Source organism: Gavia stellata, chromosome 6 (assembly GCF_030936135.1).
Source record: "Gavia stellata isolate bGavSte3 chromosome 6, bGavSte3.hap2, whole genome shotgun sequence".
Lineage (NCBI taxonomy): Eukaryota > Metazoa > Chordata > Aves > Gaviiformes > Gaviidae > Gavia > Gavia stellata.
The window spans coordinates 34,201,613-34,228,145 of NC_082599.1; the positions used below are offsets into that span (position 1 = coordinate 34,201,613).

At 39.8% G+C, this 26,533-nt stretch overlaps 1 protein-coding gene across 1 annotated transcript in view; it reads left to right on the plus strand.

Annotated features, from left to right (window-relative positions):
• HDAC9 (histone deacetylase 9) overlaps window positions 1-14,526 on the plus strand; it is a 445,270-nt gene extending 430,744 nt beyond the window's left edge. Inside the window, exons 26-27 of the mRNA XM_059818316.1 lie at window positions 5,061-5,214; window positions 14,487-14,526. Coding sequence (XP_059674299.1) covers window positions 5,061-5,214; window positions 14,487-14,526 — 194 coding nt within the window. The remainder of the gene's footprint in view (window positions 1-5,060; window positions 5,215-14,486) is intronic.
• Window positions 14,527-26,533: the final 12,007 nt, after the last annotated feature.

Here is a 26,533-nt window from a genome sequence, read left to right on the forward strand (position 1 = left end):
ACTATTGTTTCAGAGAAAAGAGCTGGGAAATGTTTTATGTATAAAACAACATGCTGTGTCGTGTCTGTGTGTGTGTATATATATGCTTTTATTTTTGTTTCTTTCACATCTTTCTGTTTCTGCTATGTATTTAGCTCTGAAAAACTAAACCATTGAAATTATTTAGAGCTTTCTGGTTCCTGAATATTCCCAAATCTTTCCATTCCAGAGCAGATTGCATGAAATAGATGTTTGTCAGTGAGAGACAGGAACAGACAGGTAAATTAGAGCTCTAACAAATAGTTTCTTCAGATTCTGTTTGTGCAGCCCTTTACGAGTTACTCGCTTTGAGATGTATAGGAGCTTGAGGTAAAGTTAAAAAGCTCAAAATGGCACTGATCCATGGAACAATGCTAACAAATACATGATTTTATTCTGTTTCTGGTGCAGAGGGTACTTGATTGCTTCACTTATGTGCCCTGACCCCATACCCAGATGCTTTAGGGCATTTGCTCTGGTCTCACTGAAAAATTTTCTCTTTGCCATCAGTTGCCTTAATCCAACTGAGCAGACTTCCCTTAAATTCTCTAATCTTCTGCTCTCTGCCATTTTGCCGAGGCAGTGGGAGCTTCCTGACTTCTACTGTTTGCTGGCTCCTTAACAATAACAAATGGATAACAAATGTTTTGCTTCATGTTGGATGAATCACAAATAATTTGGATTCATCTGTAGAAAATAAATGCAGTTTTTAAAAGGGGCACAATGCATTATCCATTGATCATGCCATAATTATCAATCTGATTTTAGTTGTAAAGTGACCATTAAAATTCACTGTAGGTATACAATTCATCTTTCATATACAGTAGTCACCCAAATATGCAAATGGTCTAAGTAAATCAGCTGTATATGATAAATTCCAGTAAGTCATTTTTGCTGGGTGGTAGGTCCTAGGGTAGCTCATGAGTTAGTTACTTCTTTAAAATTCCCTGTTAGTGATCTGAGAGGAATCAGCAAGTTAAGGAAATTCATGTACTTTGCAAGATAGAGCAGATTTGCAAATGCTAGTAAGGACAGAAAGCTGCACACAGGCCACAGACATTAAGAAAGAATATGCAATTCTGTTTGAAATAAGACACATATTTAATAAAAATGGATCTGAAACCAAAAAAAGGTGAATTGAGGAAAAAAAAATTAATACTGGCTCCAGGAAGGCATAGTGTCTTACTAGAAATGCACAGAAATGATGGCAGTTCAGAAAGAAGGAATGGATTTAGGAACAAATATATAGTGTATGTCTAAAAAAGTAGTTCAGAGCTCTGCAGAGTGGCTTAATTTTGCTTGTTCGGAACAAGCTTAGGTTTGAGCTGAGCTTGTACAGTCACGGCAATCCAGTGGGCTGTTCTGAAACCTAAGTCAGGCTGCTCAGGGTTTGGAGCTATTTATACACAATGTTACGTCTTTTCTTGCAGCTATTACCTAAAAGGTTATGCATACATCATTTTGTCTGGAGAGAGACCAAGTATTAGAGAGGAATATGCTTGGATGCTGGAAAGGAGCGTTGAGGAAGTTTAGTGCAGCTTTATGGAGGTTGCATGTTTAGATGGAATTAAGAGAAGCAAGTACATGTTGAATGTTATAGGGAGTTATGCAGGCTGAAAAGCATTAGGCTGTGGGGTAGCATCTCAAGAGATACTGAGAAAGCGTGATTTGTTTGGATGATTGCTTGCATGTATATTGAGTCTGTATTTCTGTGATCCAACTTTGATAATAAATATTAGCAATATTTTAGACGAAAAAAAGCCCCTCTGTGTTTGCTGCAAAAAATTGAAGATACAATACTTAGTTAGACAATGAAAGGAAGCAACTTTTTTCTAACTAGAATGGAATTTGTATAAAAGTTTTATTTGTGACAGTGATCCAAAGCTCCTTTGGAAATGTAATACATTTGGAAGTAGTAGTTCCCACACCCATGTAATATGCTATTTCTAAACAATCCTGTTCACTAGCTTGATTACCACCCCCAAACTGTTTTTTTCAAGCAAGCCATGGTACGGCATGTCCAAATCTGTCTGTGAAAGGCAATTACAAATGCCTGTAACAGTGACAGAAACATTCACTTTTATTATTTCCTGGTAATAATCAGTGCTCCCACAAATCTTTGAGGGAGACTTAGGCACATTTTCATGCTGAAAGCCAAAGCATACATAGAAGACTGATTTGGTTTCATTGTTTGTTCTCGCAAGCAGTGATTGCTCTTCAAGTTTTGTATGAATGAAACCAGCAATATGCTTCATTCTTTCCCCTGAGCTCCACCAAGTTCTTCTCAATGAATGTAACAGGATCGGTAGAATTTCACATTCCAGTATAGCACAGTAGAAATGACATTTTCAGAGATGTGAGCAGTTTGAGGCAGATGCTTTTTGAGCTCATTTAATTGTCAATCCGCAGCATACCTAGGGTTTGAAACAAAGCTCCTTTGCAGCTGCATGCTGTGATTGCCTCTCTCTTCCACAAGACCTTGCCTGCAAATCTTTTGGTTGAGCACACATGCAAGCCCTGTATGTTTTGTGCACAACATATAAATGTTGTTCCTTATAAAAAGAAGCTTGCAAAGCTGTTCTGCTTACCACAGGTGTTTGTAAGGTACAGCTTTCTGATTTTAAAGAAAAATCTGCCATTGCTTTTTCATAAGCATCAGAAAGCCCTCTTTGCCTGAGGTACCTGCTGCTACCTGGATGCTATTCTTAATTGGGACTGCTTTAAAATTTCTTCCCACAAACCACAAACATCCTGCCATGCACTCCCCTTCTCCAAGACCTTCCACTGCAGCATAGGTGCTGCCACCTGCCTCCTGGCCTGACTCTGCTCTCCCTCTTTATCACTGAAGCCCCTCTCGTAACACAATTCTAAATGCAGGGAAACAAGGAGAATCACAGATCGCTTGGGAGTGAAGGGCAGTTAAATGGGCACAGAGAGCCCACTAATATGCTTGAATTGGCCCTGAGTTTTAGTGTCACAAGAAAGTCAGGATTCAGGGGGCAGCTGGTATGCGAGCCTGTGTGTGAATGAACGAATGCGATGTAGCAGTCCTCACTGATGCTGTTTTATTGTTGCTGCAGGAGAGCAACACAGTGGTAGCTGGTTACTAATATTTTATTTTATGAATAAGAGCCCTTGAAAACTCCAGCAGTGAACATGGGTTCATTTCTTTTATAGGCAAGAGGGGGTATTATTCCCATGCCAACAGATTTGATTTTCTTGCACATCTGTTTCTGCAACAAAAACCCCACCCACTCTGTGAACATTCAGCTCATAAATTATAGGGTTTCAATTGGGTGTATATTGCAAAGACTGATTTTTGCACATATGATCTGTGAGAACATTGTGGAATGCTCATATAACTTTTTTGTTTGTTTTTAGTGTATTTTTTAATGAATAGAGAATATGGTCTCTGAGCACACTAATAATAGAGAATATTTTTGTCTTGTTTTTATAAAATTTGCCAGGCTCCAATCATTGAGCCTACTGTTATGTACATAACTTTTTAGCTGTGTCTTTTCATGCTTTTGGAGCAAAGCCAACCTCCTAACACTTAATCTCAACTTTGTAGGATACTTAATACACTTTACATTTTATCCCCAGAAGGTCCCCGTTACTTAAAGATACTGCTAACTATTCAAACGTGCACACTATTAGAGTTCAAAGAAACACGCTGGCCATGCTCGCTGGTTGTTCTTGCACATTGACTTGGGCTTTCATCTTGCAATGATGTTTTTGAATAAAGACATTTTCAGGCTTTATTGACAGCTGCTTTCTCACTGGAGGGAAAAGTTCATCTTTCGAAAAGCCGGAAACTGTGTTGAGATCTGTGTTACCGAAGAGGGAGTTTTCAGCAGCCTTTGTGCAGCACAGGCAGCATCGCCGCTGGCCTGGGCTCCCAGCTGTCAGAGCCTCCAGCTACCCTCCAGATAAGCACCTCGACTCAGCCTGCTGCCCAGCTGCCAAAATTCTCCTTTTAGCCCTCGGAAAAGTCCCCTACTTGATCCCCTCTCTTTCACAGCTGTTAAAACCCTCCGTCTAATTCCCAGATAAGTACCCTGACCCAACCTCTGCAGCAGCTGCTGGAAGCTTCTTGCTAAACACTGAATAAGCTCTGGTCCAGAGCCCCCAGCCTTCCCAAAGCTCCTAATTTCCAGGTGTCATCCACCTGGCAATTAGTGAGTGCTCGGTGGATTACTGAACTGTAAGAAATACCTGTGTAAATTCTTACTTGTTCACCTGGTTACCACTCTGTTTCTTAATAGCACTGCAGTAGCAGACCATTTTATATATTTACGATGAACCACCTGCCATTATTGTTTTTGTTGCTCGAGAAGCTTCTTACTGTCTCTTCTGTTCCAGGCAGAAAGCTGAGAATACTCATGCTTTTAATCCACTACTGTGTTTTTACACAGCAAACCAGAAAGCTCTATTCCTTATGATATCTGGCAGCTTTCCAGCAACAGCCTGTTCATATATGAAAGTTTTAAATAAATTATTGTTCTAGTATACGCCCTGAGGTTGGAGGAGGAAGAACATCCAGGACTAACAAACCTGATTGTTCTGGCAACATCACTTCAGTCTGAGCTGGCATTTCTGACTTTTTTCCTTTTCAAGACAGTGCTGTGTGAGCACTTTGTACAACAATGTTCATTTTTCTAGTCCTATTTGCTGTATGTGCATCAACCGTCTGCCATATCAGAGCTTCTAGGTATTAACCCTGCCCTGAACTCCCTTCACCTTGCGGAGATAAAGCCAATAGCTTGTCTGACAGTATGAGTTCATTAGCCTGTGTCTTACTCCTCCAGTTTATTACCTTCTGGGGAAGGGTGTGACACAGCCCTTGGAATGAAAGCACTCTCCAACTTGGCATTCTTAGGATCAGAAATATACCTCTTAACTGCAGTCTGAAATTTCAGCTGTACTGCTTACACCGCAGTGATTTTAAATTATAATCACCCAGTGTTGAACTAAGTGATTACTATGCTTGTACCACCATGCTAGCTAAAATTCCCATAAATTATTATGTGTGTTTTCCTTAGGCAAGTACTGGAAGTCAGTGGAGCCATACTCTGTGCCAGTGGATTGTGCTCTGGCTGAGTCTCAGAAACAAGAGAGGGAGGAGACAGAAACGGTATCTGCTATGGCCTCTCTTTCAGTGGATGTCGAGCAGTGTATCCTTCAGGAAGGCAGCAAGTAAGTGTATGCAATTATTGCAGAGAACAAGGCTTTCACTCCAGTCAAGTGAGATGAAGACTGCTAGACTAAGTTTGTTTCAAAATTATCCGCTAATTGAGGTACCTGGAATTTTTCATCCCTGGATTTGAGTTCTCTCACTTGGCCACTGGAAGCAGAGGTATTCAATGTTAGCAGGTATGTTTTTGGTGCGTGTAATTCTTTACTAAAGTTCATGATTAGTACAAGAGCCTTGTTTTCTCCCCACATCTAATGCTCTCTACTACATAAAATGTGCAATATCCATATGAGGAAAAATAGTCGTGATCAAGTGTAATCAACCATATTCTTCTCACTGGAAGCTTTTCAAACCTGTTTTAGTTTTAATTTTCTAGGAAGGCATTTAACACAAGGTCAGATAAATTTAATAAGGATGGACTCAAATCATTATTAAATGATATTAGACAGACATTAAAAGTTACTTCCCTGGAAGCAATGGAACGGTGCCAGTATAAAACTTAAAGCAATCCTGACCAGGATCAGGGCCAACATTTTCTGTGTACCAAGCTGAAGGTGCATCAGCAAAGCATAAGAATGCTGATTTTTCCAGCTGCTTTTTTATGTCAATGAAGATTGCTTTCAATTTCACAAATTGAGAAAATGATACAGTAACTGCTGTCAGTTGTTTTGCCAATTAGAGATGAGAAAAATCGATAGCCACTGAATACTGTGTCATCTGCAAAACAGTCGTTCTTCAACGAGTTGTTAGGAGTCAGAAAAGCCACCACAGAAGTTCTTGGAGTTTCCCATTTACTCGTTTTAAGGACAGACTTTCCTGGCCTTCTCCAACAGAGGAAGACCCAAAATGCAGTGGAACCATTCGGTTTCCATCACACAGAGAAAACAGGGGAGGGAAAAGGAAAGGAGAAAAAAGCCTTATAAGGAGACTCATCAGCTCCCTGCGGGCTGTGGAGCAGAGCTGTGTAACAACAGGAGAGAAAGGAGGGAGCTGTGGGTAGGCAGAGCGGCGGTGGGAGTGGAGCCAGAAGGATCCATGCCTCCTACATTGTGACAGCTACTTGTTTGATTCGGCTCTTGCCTCCCGCGTTGGCTCTTTTAATCAGAATTGAACTGATAGGCATCCAGGGGAATAGCACAGTGCTAAAAGCTATGGAAGCATTTGGGAGTGAACGTCTCTCACAACAGTGGGAGCGCTCATTTGTCAATGAGTTAACAGACGTGGCTCAAAGGGACACACAGGGAGCAGAGCTAGCTAGTAAAGTTTGCACTATTTACATAATTACCTTTCAGATTGTAATTATATTTTAATATGTTATGGCTATTGTTGTGCTAGTATTATTGCAAACAAACCCATAAAAGTTTAGGGAAGAAGCCATCACAAACGGGAGATATATTTTAGATTTGTGAGAGTGCTAATCAGTGCTCAGCTAAGGAATAATGTAAGGTTTGTCACATAGATTTGTGGCAGTTAAGAGACACTTCTGCTAGCCACAAACAGAAAGGTGCCTGCTCATGTGTGCATAGCTCTGAAATATACAGAATTTTAGTTAAAGGGTTGGAACTAATGCAGTCAAACAAAGCAAAGCTTCAAATTTTCTGAAGAAGGGTGTGGTTAATTTTGTGTATTTTTGCATTGCTCAGAATAACCAAGAATTGTATTTGTTATGTGCCTCCACTCACTTAAAACTACAGCCATTGAGAGCAACTGCTGATCCTTACATGATTTGAAAAAAATAACCCTTTGCCTAATGCTGCACTTGATTATTGTATTTATTACCTACCTACTGATAACCTGTGACAGTTTCCACCCATTCTGAAAACAGAATTTTGGGGCGGAGCTGGGAGAAATGGAAAAAAATGGATGTGCTGAAATGTACGCACGTGGAATTCATGTGGCTGCCAGATTCATTACACTTCATCAGTTCTGGACTCTTATAGGGACGAATCCATTGTGATGAATTGTTCTGTAGGAAAATGGCCTCGTTTGAAATATCTTCTGTGGTGCTGCAGAGATTTTTCAGCAGCACAAAAAAACCCTATGCATGCCTGCATTCCTAAGTCTGTTTCCACATTCGTAACCCACAAAGAAGTGACCCGAAGCCAGATTGCTATCAGAGAGCAACAGGACAACATAAGTGCTGTCCCACTGGGCCAAAATTGATAGTTAGGTTTTCTGAGGCTTCGGGACATCATTCTCTTTGTTTTCTTCCTGTTGAATGTAAGGAGGAATATGGAATCAAAAATGGTGACCCTGAAGGTCTGATTTTGAGGGTCCTCTGAGCTGTGGGGAGACCTGAGAGGATCTGGCTGCACTTTGAGCATGAATGAAAGTCCAGCATGGGTTCATAAATCCAGGGACTGATTTGACATTGCACACTCTGGTTTCATGCCAGTATAGTTTTGCTCATGTCACAAAAACATGCCATTCATTTCATAGGCACATACCAACGCAAACTGCAGTAATGTTGTGATGAGTCCAACTTCGCTTTTTCACATTTGTTATGTTTGTTGTAATTAAGGACCAAGTACGCAATGCTCCTTCTCCAGCCCTTTTCCATGGCAAACGACAGGGCTGCAGGGACATGAGGAGTTGTCTGGGCTCACAAGCCCTCTTGTTAAGGCCACTGTAGATGCATGTTTCCTCCCCGCATTGTAGCTGGGGGCCACCTTCCGAAGACACGTTGCAAGCCTTTGCATTGAGTGTTGGGGAAAGTTGGTTGCAACAGACAGGGTGGGATCAGAGCAGAAAGCGCCATAGCTAACAGGGCAGCCTGAAGGGTTCCTTTGTTATGCCAGGAGCCAATTTACTTTCTCTTAATTCCCACCATGGTCAGCTGGGCTGATAATTCTGGCCTGCATCTCTAACCCTGTTTCACTGAAATGATGGTAGAGATCCTGTTGACTTCAGCTTTGGATGGTCAGGCCTCCAGATGAAGAAAGCAGCAGCAAGAGTCTCTCTGCAGGAAACTCTTGCCAGCTATGTTGGAGGATATATTGGTGTTTGGAGTGAGATGACTCACTTTAAACTCAGATTTTGGGTAAAGCAGCTCTTTTCCTGGCCAACTTATATCTGACTCATTTACCACTGATGAATAAAGGATAAAATGCTCCTGGCTAAGGCCCATCTTAAGTATTTCTCTTTCTTCTCTCTTTCTTTCTTTTCTTCAAGTGACAGTGCTGATTATTTTTTTATTTTATTTTCTCTGGCTGGCTAAATGAAGAAAACCATGAAAAGCTGCTACACTTTTGGTGTTTTATTTTACCAAAGCACAACTTGGCATTTTAAGATCCGATTGAAACTTGATTATAGACTTCAGAAGAGGACAGATATAGAAAAAAGAGTTTGTGGATAAGAAAGAAAACATGCATGATGCTAACACAGATTTAAATACAGATGCAATCAAAGGAACAGGCATGCCCTATGAAACGTTTCTAACTACCATAACTTTTGTGTGTTGATAACTACTTATTCTCTATGTGAGATACAGATTTAGCTGATTAGAATTTTGCTTTGGCCAGACATCAGTTTCAGAAATCATGCTATGAAAACATTCAGTACAATGCTGTCCCTGATACATTGGAGCTTCTGTATGTTTCTTCTTAAAATGGAAAAATAAAAGGGTGTGGAGGGAGATCTCTTGCACTTACTATTTTTACAGCAAACAGTAAATCTTGAGAATGACATTTATCAGCATTTGTCTTTATGGACCTCATTCAGCTAAGCATAGATTTTACTCAAATGGAAATGAAAACAAAGTGTAATTTTTAGATATTACTCTTAGTGTTACAGACCTACCAGTTGCAGGCTCAGTCTCATTGCATTATATTACTTACATTATATTACATACTAGAGCAACTGGTTGGATCACGTGGTACAGCTACCCACCATCTAGAGTCACTAGCTGTGTTTGTGTATCAACTCATAAAGCTTCACTTAGCATTTCACTATTTGGATATCCACCTCATCTGTGCTGAGTAACCTGCGCCTACCTGGCCATACCGACAGGATCTGCAATCACAGCCAGGCTCAGGAGCTGAAGAACAGCTTCCCCAGGTCAGGCTGCAGCCTTATCTTGCCCACCTTCCTCTCCTCCCCTGGTGCTGGGTGCGTAAGGAAGAGAACCAGGAGCAGAGGAGTTTGAGAGCCAGCCTTGCCCTGGTGAGTTGGTAGATCTCAAAAGCTGTATCTGACCCATCCTGTGTAAAAGCTTCCAGGATACCTACCCAGGCATAAACTTTTCAAAGTTTTTTTTGGACCAGCTTACACTTTTGGCACTCAGGTAGTGAATCCCACAGCCTCATCAGGAGTTGCACTTCTTTTACTTTGCTAAACTTATTAACCGATAAATTCACTGAGGAACCCCTAGTCCTTGCATCGTGAGAAATAAAAGCATCTCTTTTCTTTCTCATAGTCTCTGCCCCATTTCTGGTTTTAAAGGTTGCAGCTGTCTCAAGACTCTGTATTCCTCCTGGTATGAAAATAATTTCTTACCTCTGATGATTCTTGTCCCTCTCTGTAGTTTTTTGTAGTTTTCTTTGAGATGGAGTAAGAACTGCATGCAGGACTCCAGGTGTTAGGCACATTGTGGATTTACACAGCGGCTTAATGTTGTTCCTGTTGCTCTCTGCCCTTCTAGCATTCATTAACTCCAAGATCTCAGTTGTAGCCATCACTGTATATAAACAGTTAAAGCTGTTCTCCCCCTTGTTTTGTGTATTGTATGTGTCAGTTTGTGTTTGTTTACCTTCTTTTCCACTCAGAAATGGTGTTATGGGCTTTAGAACTGACTAGTATAGGGAATTTGGCATCATCAACAATATCACCTAAATCTACTGGAAGTCTGCCAAGTCTTTTTGAGATGCTCTGGAGAATCCCTCCATGGTGAAAATTCACCAGTATTATGATCCGTTTCCTACTTTTGATGGATTGTTAGTCTATGAGAGGACCTTCTCTCATAACCTAGGTTCCTCAAAATATTTGGATAAAATTCTTAGAAGACTTCCTTTGCACAGGGATATCACTTGATCCCTCTTCCTTCATTTCCTTCAGAAACTTCTAATAAATTTCTAAGGTTTGCTTTTCCTGTAAGTGTTAACACATAACTCTTACCCAAATTACTATTACCTAAATGCCTACTAATTCTATCACTGATTATAGCTGCCTTCAATTTCCCCGTACAGGCTTACTGTATCTCCTGTAGCTTCCAAAAGGGGAACTGCATTTCTTACCTTCTCTACTTCTTGCATGGATGCTGAGTTAAGCAGCAGAATATGCTCAATAATTATTTCTTTAGCAACATCATAATTGCATTCCCCTAGAACTCAGTGGACAAATATCATCTGTTCTTAGCAATTTGGCAATGTTTAATATATCAGTTTGTTCTAGTCTGATTCAGTTTAAGATAGTTCATCTGCAAATAATAAAATCTCCCTGACACTTCTCTAGTGAACACAGATATAAATAGCTCATTTTGCTCTTGAGGTCTACCTTCCTTGATGCTCCTTTTACACTTTGATCATTTCTTCTGATGTATTTTGAAAGATCTTTTTATTATTAGTTTTTATGACTTTAGCATGTTGCTTTTCAGACTCTCCTTTGGCCTGCCTCATTGAGGGTTTACATTTAACTTGCCAGAGTTTATAGTTTATTTAATTTGCCTTATTTGGACATTACTTTCTCTTTTGAGAGTATACGTGTAGTTACCTTATTCTGCTCTTAAACTATGATGGTTTTTACTTTTAGTTCCTTTTTCTTTGATCCACACAAAGTCCATTTTTACTAGTGTATACACTTACTCAGGATCTCTTATATGACGGCTTTAGACACTCTCCGAATCATCTCCATGGTATAGAAATGTACCTCTTTTTTCCCAGCTCTCTGCTACCAGAGGATCACTTTTCAATTACAATGATCTTCCCTAAGACAGCTGAGTTAAATTAGGATCAGATTATGGTATAAAATGGCCATACCATGCCAGAAAATCTCTCTTTTGTTCAGCAGTTTCTATGACTTGGAAACATACCTTGAATTTTTATTTTTATGTGTGTGATGATGTAGCTATGAGGAATCTCTGTAATTCTAATTTTAAAAGTAAGGTAAGAGAAACATTTACTTTTTTGGATGATGTGCAGGGTTTATCTATCTTCTTAAATATTAACTTTTTTAAAAACTGTAGATATGAACTATTTTAAATAATAGTCTCATAAATAATATGGTTGCCATTTATTCTCAACTGCCAGAGAACAATACTTAAGAAGTCACAAATTTTGCCAAATTTTATCCAGACGGTAGGATTTTTGCCTCAACTCTTTCTTTTGTTTTAAGGTTTAAACAGAATCATTTTTTTTAGCATTAACTGCAAAGAGACTACTTCATTCTGCCATAGTGTCAGTTGCACATAGAGAGAGCTACAGGTGAGCACTCTTTCCAGCACACCAAAATAAGCAGAGCGAATGCAAAAGGGCAATGCCCCTAGGCACTTGCAGTTTAAATGAGCCACAGTGAAGCCTTAATGAAAAATCACAGTTGTGGTTCTACAATCATTGCAGTCCCAATCAGTGTCTTTCTGAATCTGCTGACCGCATGGAATCAGTCCGGATCAGACCTGAGCTCACAGCTGCATCTCTGAGGAACCACTCAGAGCATACAATACGGGATGGGGTTTTTTGCCTGTTTTCTGTTTTTATGCCAACTTCTTGTCAGCTACAGGCAGACTGACTGAACTGATGTAACTAACAGTGTCATAACTGAAGTAACATAGATTTGGCCTGTCAAACTCTGCCCTCTCGATTTTTTTTGCGAACTTTTTATTTCGGCAGGATGGGTATATATTGATTCACCGCTCAGTGTTACGGGACTACAGTGTTTTTCTCTCTGTACTAAGGGCCCTAAAACTTTACTGGCTCTCACACAAAACTCTGCCCTAAGCTGTTGTCCCATAAAAACTTACGTTTTTAATGATAAGCCATTGGATAGATCCAGTGACTTCTCTGACACTAATAAAATGAAGTTAAAGCATATAGATAAGTCTTCAAAAGGAGACTGGAGAAGGATGTGAGAGTACCCACACTGAGAGACAACATCTGGATTCGCCAGGGCTCCCTAACTTCCTCTCCTTTTCCAAGAAGGACCTTGCCTCTGGCACTTGCACATAAAAATTTCTATCGGTGCTTAGGCTCCAGCTGATGCAGAATATTGGCATATGTTGGAATATATTGGAATATATTAGAATATAGTACTCAAGGTCAGTCCTGACACTCAAGAGGCACACTCATCAGTGAAAAATTGCCCAGGACTAAAACCCTGAATAAGATCATCTCTCAATTGTACTATGGTCATGAGAATGTCAGTCCCAGAACATGTGAACAGATTGTTGCATGTACTGCTTCCTAGATCCCAAACCCCCACTTTCACTTCCAGAGGTTTTCCAGAGCTCTACTCCTTCCTGCTCTGCCAATCTCCAATTGAAATCTATTGACAACTATTTCTTTTCATTCGCTACTCACAGTAGAACCTAAAAACTGAACTGTTATCTGCTTCCAAATTATTCTCTTTCCAGACAGCCCCATAAGATCCTGGATGTTTAACAAGGGCTTACTGCACTTTTGTGTTATGCCAGAGGACATGCAGGTCTTCCAAAAGTAGCTAGAGAAAGTAAAAGCATGTGGTCAGCACAACAGCAACGTACACCATCAGCATGAATTCCCCACATGGTGCATGATTGTTTATCACATCTGAGGACCTCAGCAGCAGGCTGGGCTCCATCCCACCCTGGCTGCCACCGTGCAGTCTCTGCTGCAAGCCAGAACATCGCAAGAGGGGAAAAAGAGGGAATGCAAGAGGGCTTCACCTCACCTCGCAGGAACGAGGGAGCTGCAGTGGTTACTGTGCATAGGAAACATTATCTACCATGTGATGAGGAACAAAAGATTTGAGAATTATAGATGAATAATCTTTTAGGGTCAATAACCCTTTGGAAAGTGATTAGTCTGAATAACATCTTCTTTTTCATATATCATTCATCTGGAATATTTTTCAACATACTATCTGTGATCATTCCAAATCATAAAGGAATAACCTGTATAAAATCATTTAAAGACACATTGCTGGATTTTTCATTGGGAAAGACTGTAATAAACTCCAGATTGATTTAAAATTCTCTGGCTTCCTTGCTCAATAAACTACCAAAGCCCATGCAAGCCCCCATTAATTACTTTTTTTTTCCATGGGATCTCACGAGTTTGTACTTTCTGAGGGATGTTTTACTGAAGGCAGTTATTATACTGGCTTACAGGATTTAACTGGTAAACCTCTCTTTTCTTTATTAATTTGCATTCACTTTTTAGTCTTGCCTCATTTCAAAATTGCTTGAAGTGACTATTTTTAAGGAGGTCTTAAGCTCATTTGTCATATGGAATTCTGCCAGACTGAGTGAAAAATGGTTTGTGTCCAAATTCTTATGCCGTTCAATAGTGAGGTCTCACCGTGATCTCAGAAGCTTCCTATTTTATAATTGTCAGCATAATCCTCAGGTGTGGTAGCTTGTCAAACACAAGGGATTATGACACTTTACGCAGCTCAGCATATGGCTCCATTATTTTTGTACTGGTTGTTTTAAAGAGCTCATCTTGCCTAAGTTGAATATTTCCCAGAGGCTTTCAAATAAAAGATATATGTATAATCTGATTTGATATTATTAATAGATACCTTCTCTATGACAGTGATCTGGTGATCGAGTTCAGAATTTGGTGTCAGAAGTTGCAGGCAGGCAGGCAGGCAGGCAGGCAATGCGTTTATGAAAGCACAGAATCAAAAATCAGAAGACTGAAGAAGAACCCCAGAAGAAACACTACTAACTACTTGGCTACTAGTGAACTATTTTGCTTTAACAGAATGGGCCTACTTGAAAAAATAAATGCATGTATTTTTAGTTGCAAAAGCTTGTAAAATAAAAGTATCATCACATCTATTTTTTTCACGAAATTATTTGACTGTTGACACAAAGCATGTACATTTCTGGACAAAAAGTTATAAAATATTCTGACATATTTCAATATAAACAGGAACATTTTCAGTGATTGCTTGGATCTAAAATGTTTTTCCACTTGACATTTGTTTATACTTCCTAGGAAAGAAACTCTATTTATGGATAACTGAATAACACAAATAAACATCAGAGAGAGCTGAAAAATCAGCTTTGATTATGCATGAAAATCTACAATGTCATTGTGTACTCTTGTGCCGTATTCTGATTGCCTGTTTATTTTTACAGAGCTGCTGGCGAGCCCATGGAAGAAGAGCCAGCCTTGTGAAGTGCCAAGTCCTCCCTGATATTTCCTGTGGGTGACATCATTGTGTATCCCCCCAAAGCACCCTCAGACATGTCTTGTCTGCTGCTTGGGTGGCACAGATCAGATGGAACATAAACACTGGGTACAAAACTCTGAATAGCAGCTTCACTTGTTCTTTGGATGGACTTGAAAGGGCCCTAAAGATTCCTTAAATGTAACCGCTACAATTCTAGAGTTACAGTAAAACGGGCTTGGGAGAAATAGCCTAGAGCATGCTTTTTATATGCTGTTTGACCCGCTCACCAACATAAATTGTGAAACAGAGTATTACAAAATTCTACATGATAGATTATAGATACGAGAATTGCAACAGCCAGCAAAATACTCGGTAAAATCCATGAATCACTTTCTGACACTTTTTACTGGGTAATTTTTTTCATACTGTGTTAAATTGTTAATGGAATTAGTTTTCTTTGCTCTGTGTAATGAAAAAAAAATTATTTTACATGCCATTTTTTAACCCCATGTAATGAGTTCTTAGCTGAATAAGTGAAAGGTGTGTGAATTGCGATGAGGGATTTTAGCTAAAGGGAAAGCACTTCTTATTGTATTATAAATCTCCTAAAGTACTGTGCTTGGTGCTGCTTTATTTTCTTTTCCCTTTTCCTGGCCATCCCTCACCATTTCAAGTAATCTTTTCTATCATAAAAACACATTCATGATTTTCTAAAACAAGCGATCTTCTGCCTTTAAAAAAAAGTGCTGTACCCTCCGTAGTTGACAGCAGCTCTCACCAGATGTGCAGCAGAGTTCGAGTACTCCCTGAAAAATGGATGGTTTTTAAAATGTGCTTTTAGTTTGTTCTGAAATGTTTCTGCATCCTGACTCTAACAGCAACGATCTTCAGTAACTGTGTGCAGCTCATTTGAAGCTCAGGTGTTTCTGTGGAGGTTGTGTTGGGGGTGTTTTTTACAGGTCGTTATATGAATACAAACTGATTCTTTTATGTAGTCCTGCACCAAGAGAACTCACGTTGCTTAAGAAGCTTCAAAGGGTTTAGGCTTTATTTTAGATCCCCAAAGTGCAGCAAGATCTCCCTGCAACGTGACTTTAGCTGTTTAATTCCGTGTTTGAGAACGTAACAGAGAGTTGTGACTTCAGCTGATAATGAACGCTTAAACTGTTACACGTGTTGCCTTACCGACAGAGAAAGAGATAGGGCATGTATGTAAGACTACTTCAAATGAACAAAACTCTGCTACAGCAACTTTTATTTTGTTTACAACTTCCTCACCTAATGAACCCTGGGAGATACCTTGAAGTATTCGACTTGCAGTATTTGATAGCTCGCTCAGCTTTTAAAAGCAAGTGATGTTCATTTTTATATATTTTCCAAACTCAAAAGATATATTAAAGCCATAAGTGAAGACTGTCATGCTTTTTATTCTGAAATCTGAAAGGAACCTTAATTAAAACAAGATTCTGGGGAAGGCCATGATATGAAAGATATGGAACAATATGGTTTCAGTTATAGGCAGACTCAAACCTGTAAATCAAAGATGAAAGATTTCACTCAAATAGAATTATATAATTCTCTTTTGTTATGCAGTCAGACTATATCTTTCATGCATTTGGGTTTGTTTACGATTAGCATTTTAATTTTAAAGACTTTTATTACTTATACAAAAGCTCTCTGCTACAAGTTAGAAATCCGAGGCATGCTTTGAAAAAGGAAATCTAAAAAAGGAATGTCATTTCCTATAATGTGAAGTAAACTTCTATTCTGAAAGGCTTACTCTAAAATGGATGTATGCCCCTCAGAAAGTGAAATAAAATTCTACCCCCCATTTACAAGCCAAAATCATGCTCATTTTAGTAATGCAAAGAGTCCCAGCAGGCTAAATTAACTCCTGGTGCAAGCCACCTTGCCTGACTTTGGGCTGTTCTGAAGGGCTTGTTCACATGACTAAAGCAATCAGGGGTTCATCCTGCATTTTCAGCAGACTTGTGATGGCAATCTTACTTGCCATTTACTACAATTTTCTTGTGGTCGTCAAAGAAATTTCCCTTCAAGACAACCAAGGACCATAGCTGATGAGTTGGGTAATTTGTAGAGCTTTTCACATTTTGAAATAATGGCTGCAAAATTTTAATTGGGTGCCTAGTAAGATCATTTTAAAATTAACCCCACAAATGCAAAATCTGCCTGTGTCCTTAGCTTGCAAGAAATTGATTGTGTATTGCATCCTGAAATGTGAGTTACAAACTTTACCAATTAAAGTCTATATTCTGGGGTGGAAATCAGCTAAAGCTGTCCTTCATAGCTGGAAATACTTTTAAAATGCCAAAATAATTTGAATTAAACCACATTATAAACTCACAGTTATGCATTTGTACAGGCATACTCCCAGACAGACATCTAGATATGTTATTGGTTAAAGTTAGAATCATTTGGATAAGCAAATGTGCAAATAAACTGCACACAGATTGTGTCCAGAACTCTGTTCTCACTGAAGTCAATAGCAAAATCCTCTTTGATTTCAATGGGAGATGGATCAGGCCCTGCTTTTTTTTTTTTTTCCCCTGTAAGTCCAGAACACCATTACTTTTTGATTATGTCATTACAAGGCACCATACAGTCCTCTGGGAAATGATTGAGGCTTATGGTGAATATCAACACTTCCTTCAAAGCAGACCTGGGCTTTCCGAGAGGGCAGTTTCACTTGCTGCTGTTTTCTTCTCACAGTATTTTTTATTACCATCAATAGCTCCCCACGGATTACAGTTAAAATATCTCCCAGCAATTTCAGACATAATTCCAGGGAAATATTCACATAGACACTCTTAAAAATGCCCAGTTTTAGCTGGATTCAACAACAAATTCCAAGAATTTCAGAAAGACGCATGAATTGCGTGTTTCTCAGTTTCTAATGTCCAAATTCAGAGGCTTGGGAGCTGTTTTTGAAGAGGCGTAACAGTCTCATGTCTCCCATGGACCTCAGCTTAGGCTAGGGAGATTGACACCTCTGAACATTAAGTCCCAGATATTTCAAGCTGGCTGCCAAAATATCTACATCTGAGCTTAAATTACTTCTAAAACCGAGCTGAAATGCATAAATGAGGTGGGGTAAATGGTGGTTTCCGTGTGTGATTCCATGGAGAAGGTGAAGCTGAGGAGGTGGCAGAGAGCCCTCGGAGCCGGGGTGACCCTCTGCCTGGAGCTGGTGGCACGGGGGCTGCAGGCGGGCGGGAGGACATCCCACAGCACTGCCACCCCAGGCTGCCATTGCCGTTAGCAGCAAATCCTTGCCTCGCAGGGGAAGCCTTCAGGAATTCACACTCTGCTTCTGGATCAAGATGTCTCTAAGCCACCAACCTCCAGAATGAGAGATGTTTCAGCAGCAAGTACCGCTAATATGCTTGCTCCAGTTCATATTCTTCCTTAGTGTTAGGGACTAAATATTAAGCTCAGTGGGGCTCTTCTTGTGTTCTTGTATTTTTCTTGTATTCTTAGGTCCTTAAATTAATAATAGAAACTGAAAACTAAAAAGTGGTATGACTCAGAATATCAAGAAAAGAATGATTTTTACCCAGCTTAATGCTTTTACCTGGGCTGGAGTGGGAGCAATGATGAGCAGTAAATCTCAGAACTGCTAAAACCTGAGTGTCTTGCACTTCATTTTTTGGACTCTGTGTGCAGGAATTCTGTATGTGCTCATTTGGCTTTAATATAATCTGCAGCAATGAAGTGCTTGATTACATGATCCTTTTTCAGGTAAAATTCCTAGCAAGTAATCAAAGTTCACGGGAATTTTGCCAGCATAAAGATGACAGAATTAGTCCCTTTTTTAATTCCATACCTTCCTAATTTTACTTTCAGTGACAAAGAAGTAACTAATTCCAGGCACATGAATCTGAGGAAAATAAAATCATTAAGCTATCTCAAATAAACACCATAAAAGAAAAAGAAAATATAAACAGCTGTTATGCAAACAAAGATGGCTGTTTCTTTACTTTGCAAAAGAGTCAACAATTTGCTGCCAGCTGAATAAAAGTAGCAAAACGCACGCCTCTCTAGAGTATGTGGTATTTGAGTTGGTGTCTTTTCTAAGTGCAGCCTCCCTAAAAAGCTGAGAGTCATAACTGGAGATGAAATATTAGAAAGGTTTTGCTGCAGCCAACACCAGAGGTCCTGTAGAGAACAAGAATGTAGAGATTGACTAATTTGTGTAGACAGACAGCAGGACACTTTCGGGGCAATGTGTCTAGAACGAAGAATTAGAGGGAACTTTTCCAAAGGCACTGATGGCTGTGAGGCAAGTAACTTCTATCAGCTTGCAGGGGCAAGGAGATGCCCAGCGAGCATTTATTCTTTGGGAAATGTCCCCTCCATCCCACAAGCATGCCCACATGCATGCAGACATGAACCTCGCTGTACAATTTTTTGTCCTAAGCAGCAGCAGTCGGATGTCCTGCCCTGACGTGTGCGCTATGCATTTGCCCCAGAAGTTATCAGCCTCTAGCAGACACTTCATAACATGACTGATAGGGGAGATTTTTATAATACCTTTTTTCTCAATAGTGGCCTTTCCAGAAGTGTAACAACGCACAGTTATTTTCTTTTAAAAGGTCACAATAGAGCTTTGTCAACCATTGTACTTTTTTTTTTTTTTTACAGACTCCATACGGAAGTAAAACAGAACATGTACATGGGGGGGGGGGGGGGGAACCTGCTTTTTATCCTGGATTTGGAGGAATGTGGATTGTTAATTATTATTTAAGCTTTTAGTTTGTCATGTCACTCGCTTTGGTTTTTTACCTATAATTGAATTCACCCTTGTAACACATAGAAAACCACCAAAAAAAAGTCTGTCTTTTCTGACAGATGCCCCTGCCCTTTGTGTGGGAATGAGAATGGCTTATCTTTGTCACTTCTAGCAGCAATTAAATGCTTCATTTTTGTGACAGATCCAAACTGGAGTGGTATTTTATGAGTACGATTCAGCTGGCTGTCTGCTGATTGTTAAAAAAAGAAATTGTGAAACTCGCATTCCTCTCTAACCTCAAAAGGGACCCATTTTGATTTTAACAATATAATATTTTCACTTGACCCAAAAGGTTTTTGTCCCATGACATCTTGTTACTAGCTCAGTTCTAGTCTGTAGCAAATAACTCACCACAGAGAGCAAAGACCAAAAAGGGCATTCCAGCAACTATTAATTATATCTCTTCTGCACAATCCTTCATCCTGCTCTAGTGTGGTTCAGCATATTAGCAGAGTTTATAGCAAAATATAAATTGTTCTGGGCCATCAAAGATATTACTATTCTGATGTTAATTAGCACACTGTGAGTTGGGTTGTAATTTATAAGGAAGACATGCTCCTGTGTGGATGGTCTAAAGGCAAGTGACGCATGAAACCAATGGCACTGGTACTGTGCAGTGAGAGTGATTCGGTGCTAAGATCGCCACACATTATCCCCTTCCCGATGGTATGCCTGCATGTCCAGAGGCACAGTTGCAATAGCAGAGCTGTAGGATGCCCTGATCCAAAGCCCACTGAAATCCCTTCTCTGACGGGCTTTGGGTAAGATCCAGGAGGCAGCTAGAGAAGAAACCTTAACTTTGCGCTCAGCCACACACAAATTGTAAAAAAAGCACAGATGCAGACCTGAACTCAACCCCATGCCCCTGTTTCTGATATGAAGTGCCAGTTCTGCTTCTAGAAAAGTCTGTCTGAAAGAGCATTGATGCCAGTGGATATATTCTATTGACTTCAGCAGGCTTCAGGAGGGTGTATACGTCATGTGTTATGGGAACAGGTTCGTACTCACGTCTCTTGCTGCTTAGTTTACTGCTATTTTAAATTTCCTGATTGGCTTAATACTCCAAGTTAGGATGCAGTAGGAAAGCATAAAGCATAAAGCAATACCTGGTGAAGTCATAACTAAAGCTTTCAAAGCAAACATTGCCATGGGTTTTTACACTGACTTTTTGTTCTAGGGGTGCACAGCTGAAATGTCTATTTTTTTCTTGGAAAATTGATGTTGCTATCTGTTTCTATGATAAAAAACAGTCCTTTTGCTCAGAGCACTAAAAGTTTATCTGTAATTTGTCTTTCCAGGCAGATGAAATTCTAAGGGATAAAGCATCAGCAGGACTGACCCAAAGGGCAAAATTTTTAAAGGTCAATAGTAATATTTCCACAAGAGTAAAAGGAACCTGCAGATTATTGTTATTATTCCTGATACATTTTTGTATCTGAAAGTATCCAATGAGTAATGTTAAGTAATATTGTGCTCCAAAACGTTGTTGATCATAGATATATGAGCATTGGATTGGCGTGAAATAGTCTTCAACTGAGTTGTTAAAATCCCTTTTGGTTTGTGTTTTGTATAATTCCTTGGCTATAGTCTTGTCCTAGTGTGAATAAAAGCTATTTGAAGTAAGCTTGTTTGATACTCTGAGCTTTTTTTTTTTGCCTGTTTTTTTTTAATCAGCGCTAAAAAGGAGTGGAGCTTTGAACATGCCACCCTGGTTGGATCATAGGAATCTGACTGTTAAAATATAAAGGGCGGAGCATGGCGAAGCTGGAGTGCATAAAAAAGGAACCACAAATGTTAATGTAAAAGTAATGTTACATAGCAGGCTAAAACCCACACAAAGCAGAGCATTGCAGAGCTCTGGCTTTAACAGCAAGCTCATATTCTATAGCTCCTTTGGCTCATTGTCCCGAGGCGTTGCAGAACACATAATTCTCCTCCCAGTGAAGCAATTTAAATAGTACATGCGCTGTTTTGAAAGCTGTAACGCCCCTACTTTGTGGGAGGTGGGGAATATCCAGCACACTGCAGCAATACTCTGGATCACAGTATCACGCCAACCCTGCTGCTGTAAAACTCGGAGTTGTTACGCTGATACAACAGACCTGTTTTGAGAAAGGCACCCTGCAAAAGCAGTGGAGTGAGGAAGGACTGTGTTTGCTGTGAGAACACTTTGATCACTTGCACATCGTCAAAAGTGGCTCACAGATTTAGGCTTCTGAGATTGCTCCTGTGTGTGGAGCTTCATGAACCTAAACTTGAAAGCTGAGCGGGCAGAAGGGTAGCTGGGAAGTACAGGCACTTGATTTGCACATGCAAATCCCTACCTCCTGGCACCTATCCAGAGGTGGATTAAAAGCAAAATGACACAAAACAGCACCCTATAATTTTAGCTTTATTTCATTCTTCAGAATAACACATCTTTTTCCTTTCAGGGGAAAAGGACCCCAGCCCCAGAAACCCATAGCTCCATTCCAATCAATAAAATATTGTTTGAAAATTTGGACATGTAACATGTAATTTCCTTGGCATATTTCAAAGAAGTTCCATGCCCAGAGGAGCTTAATCTATCCAGTCTATCTCTCTGTTTCTCTACTTTGCTTGTTTCCTGTGATTCCATTGTGATAAATTGCAGAGCCCTGTGATAAATTGCATTCATCATGTCTTTCTGGCTGCCTCACCTGCATTTTGTACATTAAACCCTCTCCACTGGGACTACTTCTAACATTCCAACCTCGTGAGAGGTTCCAGCTAGACACCATTGCTGCTTTAAAATCAACCTGCCACAGAAATGACCCTGCCTTTGAGAAGTGGAGTGGGTTTTTGGAAACCTTCAGGCTAACAATGCTTCTAGGAATCTCCTGTAGGTGGGTGGGAGTGAATTCTTCCAGATTCCTTCTCTCATGCTTTTTCACTGCTTCCCCTGGAGATCCTCCTCCCCAGGAAAAATCGTTCTTTCCACTGGCAGCTTTGAAAGAAGTAGCAAGAGTTGGACGGCTCCTTGTCAGAAAGGGTAAATAGTGTCAGAAAAGCTGGATGGGTTTGTGTTGAGCCATTGCTCTTCCTCCTTATTTCTGCCTCTTCTCCCTGCCAAATGAGAGAAAGATGACATTAAAATTATGGTTTCAGTATGCTATTGAGATACTTTTTTCTTCTCTCTTTTTTTTTTTTTATTTTTAACAGAGAAGGGTTTTATTTTTCCCTTTTCTATCACAGTGGCCAGGGTACAGTACTTCGTTCCTAAAGGCCTCCTGGAGACTTGGAAAATAGAGTTTCAGGATTCTTCTTACATCCTTCTCTGGACTTGTCTACAAAAGGGATCAGGTTCAGTGAAAACCCAGAATGAAGTTCTGTACTCTACTAGAAGCTGAGTAAGGGCATGGGCCATGGATTTTGTGCAAACTTTAGTTTATTTACTACTCTTATACTGTATGCTGCTGCAGGCTGGGCTTCTCTGTCCACATATCATCGAAAAATACCCAGCCTGTTATGACTGCCACATTAATGTCTTCATAAGTTACTAATAACTAAATAGAGCATTGCTGGTAAGATCCCAAATTGCCTCTTTTGTGGTATATTTTACATACAAGCAACATCATTTTCCAACATTTAGATCATTATAGCATTTGAATGCATTGGTTTTTAACTGGCTAATCTAATATAAATATTAGTCTGTGCTAAAGTTATTAAGTGTTATCAAATGAAAATATACATCAATGAATCAAGGTAAAAGCATGCATTCCAAATATTTATGTTGCCCCAACTCAGCACAGGTTCACTTTCCATATTCACAGTACGTAATCTTAGGTGTGACAGAGTCCCAGCCTAACTACATGTAGTTCTGCCAGACTCTACACATTAACAAAGGGTATGAACATAACTGGGGTGATTTGTAATAATTTCTTCTCAACTTCTCTTGCCTTTCATTGTCTAAATTCTGCTTTCCAACTTTGGCTATGTTGGGCAACACAACCAGTAATGGTCTAACATTTTTCTCAGTATTTTAAATAATCTAGTCTTGAGAATCTTACTGAAACATCTATAGATTATCTAGTATAGAGTCTATAATTGATCGAGTCTTGTTACAATTAATTTGTCTATGAGCAAGGATAAATTAGATGATTCCCTGTTCTAGCTACCAAATGCAGCAGGAAGAATAACGACTGATTCTTAGGAAACAAAACCAAAATTAATTCTGCAATTGATTTCTCTCATTCTTAACCACCTCTCTTCCTTCCTTAAAAATCATCTTATAAAATATGTATGCTATTAGACAAAATGCAAATGTGTGTTGTCTGTCACTAGATCTAACATGTAGCAGTTCTGCCTCTGCTACCTTAGCCAGACGGAACCAGTTCCAGCTCTTTCTGAGCTACTGCCTGCAGTGGGCGTTTGGGTTAGTACTGGAAGTTGAGTACGTAGTTTAAGAACAGCTGCAACAACATCTGTAAACAGTGAAAAGAACGGAAAAACTTTAAAAAGGAGAATGTGGACTCCAGTTATCCTTTAAAATTTCCAGCAAATTATTGCATAAAAAGTATCATCACAGTGTAGTAATGCCTTGCAATGAAATCTTTGGAATTTTTAGGAATACTGGATGCTGAAAAACCCCTCCATCTTCATTGACCTACAATGCTCTTGTTGCCTCCTTTAGACCTTATAGCTGCACTGCTGATGTAAATCTAGAGGGGTATCAGATAGCTCCTCCTGAATCCTCTTTGCAATGTCAAAATTTGCGTGTACTCATGATGGCTGTCCTTTCCTTCTCTGTAGGTGTAAGTAACTCTTTCTTTGACTACTGGTTGATGGCACAATATGGAAGGAGTGGTCCTGGTCACAAGTCATGATTCCCCAGACTCTTCTGTAGATCTTACTGCTTCTTGGTGTTGCCGAATATCTCTCCCATGGGAATGTAAGTGGTTTATTGGTTGAGCTGATAAGTCCTACTGAGAATTGATGGTGGCTAGCAAGTATCTGGCTGCACAGAACTTTTTTTTTTTTTTTAGGAGAAAAATATGCCAGAAAGGATATTATTGGTATTAACACTGAAGTGCTGACAAACAGTCAGTACTAGTGCACACTATGTATCTCTTTCTCTTCCATTTCAGTAGGAAGTAGACTTACTCTGAAGAGCAAGATGGCCCAAACTGAATTACTTTGTTAGCACTTTTTAGCACTGAGTGGATTGAAGAAATAATTTTATTTCAGTGGCTCTCAACACGAAAATCCAAGATCCTTGTAAACACCCAGGGTTTCACCCTCACAACAGGCACAAAAGCAGTCCAGTTGTTGCCTCTTTTCACAGACAGGATTAAAAGAGTTGTTCAAGGAGCCACAAAGAGCTTGTAGCTGATGGAATTATCTCCTGAGCTACAGTCCTAATGCCAGCACCCAGACAGTCCATGTGACTATATTTCTTCCAGATGCCTTCACACTATAAAGTAAGTGTGTGTGTATTTGTGACTTTAGATGCTGAATCTGCCTCTTCTAATTTTAGCTCATTGTTTTGAGCTTGCTTGTTCGCTGGCATGTGTATTACTTACTGGAACATTGCTAAAGAACAAAAACTTTTATTTATTTTTTCAAAGACAACTGTATGAGCATATAGAGGACATGTGGGTTTTTTACGAATCATATCCTGCAGTTTCCTTGTGTTTTTTTTCTTACTTGGTCCCTGTTTTTCAATGACCTTCACAAAACAGAAAGAACTGTTTGGGTTCTCTAAAAATCCATGTACAGGAACTAGACCTTTCCTTTACCCTGCTAGATGTGTTGACTGTTGTGCTTAGAATACAGATTGCAAAAAACACAAAAATATCAATAAATACCGCACTTGTGTAAGGGATAACAACTGAACCATTTCAGATGAGGCTTCAGGGGATTTGGAAGGAAGTTACCTCAAGACTGTCACTGCTTATAAGCGGAAGGCTGTGGTTCTTATTACCAAACAAAGAAATATCAGCCCAGTCATTATCCCCCATATTAACCTTAGGGGTTCAGTGAATGGACAAGTCAGAACAAGCATATGCTGCATGCACCAAGCCCTCACAAATTAATGTAAAGCAAAGCCCTAACTCACATTGCTAGTTGACTCAGGAATTTTGGAAAAACCTGCTTCTTGCTGAACAGGTGATTCCTCAACTCTGCTTCTACTTTCTGCCTACTTAGACTTCCTTTGAGCAGTACTAATGACTTTTTGACACACATTTTGCTTGATCCTCCTATATAGAGTTATCTAAGCATCTTCTTTCATGCATGAAGGAAGCAGGATAGTACACATCATGGGATAACCCTTGTTAAGCTGTTACTTTGGAGTGCATCTTCCTGTAAGGTTCTGTCAGGAATTCTGAGGTGTTACGATCAAAATACATGCCCTTAACTACAGGCAACCAAGAAGCTGGAGACAAGTATGTGCATAATTCAAGCATAATGAGTGAGGCCTGCATGGGTACTGTGCACCACGTACCCACAAGATCTGTGGTGATGGGACCTTCACAGTGTAGAGCACTAGGACATGATTCAAAGATCTGGGACATCCTTCATCCCCTTGCAGAATCAGAATAAGCTGCTGGAGACAACCCTGAGAGAGCCCACAGAAGGTCCAAGCCCAGCCTCACACACTGAATCTCAGGGATAAGTGGGAAAGGATGAGAAAACTCCACAGCTGGACCTGAAAATGAATCATTAACTGTGATACAGACACCAACGGGTATCCGAGCAGCTCAGAGGAATGTTTAAAATGAGATCACAGCAAAAAGTGTCTGCTGAGCTCCAATCTCATACCTATCTTTGGTTCAAACAGAATGAAGAAGCAAGGCATGATACAGGAGGAATTATCCCAACTATGTAACATCTATCACCTCCTCATGTTATGCACATGTCTTTATGAAAGGAATTTTAAGGACAGTGTGAACTATGTCTAGAAATTGAAAGGAAAATATACTCCAGGGGGAGACTACACTGTATGCTGTGTAATTCCATGATTGAATTCACAAGTGGCACAACCTTTGCTAAAGGGGGTGTGCTAGGTCACACAAGCATGTCAGAGGGGAACAGACACATTGATCACATTGGATCTCCCATTTCTTCACCATACAGTAATAACCATACAAATTCTCCATAGCGGTGTGTTAATGCCAAGCTTCCTGGCAGCAGCCTGTGAGAGTTATTGAACGTGGAATCAGGCAATCCCACAGATGACAGAG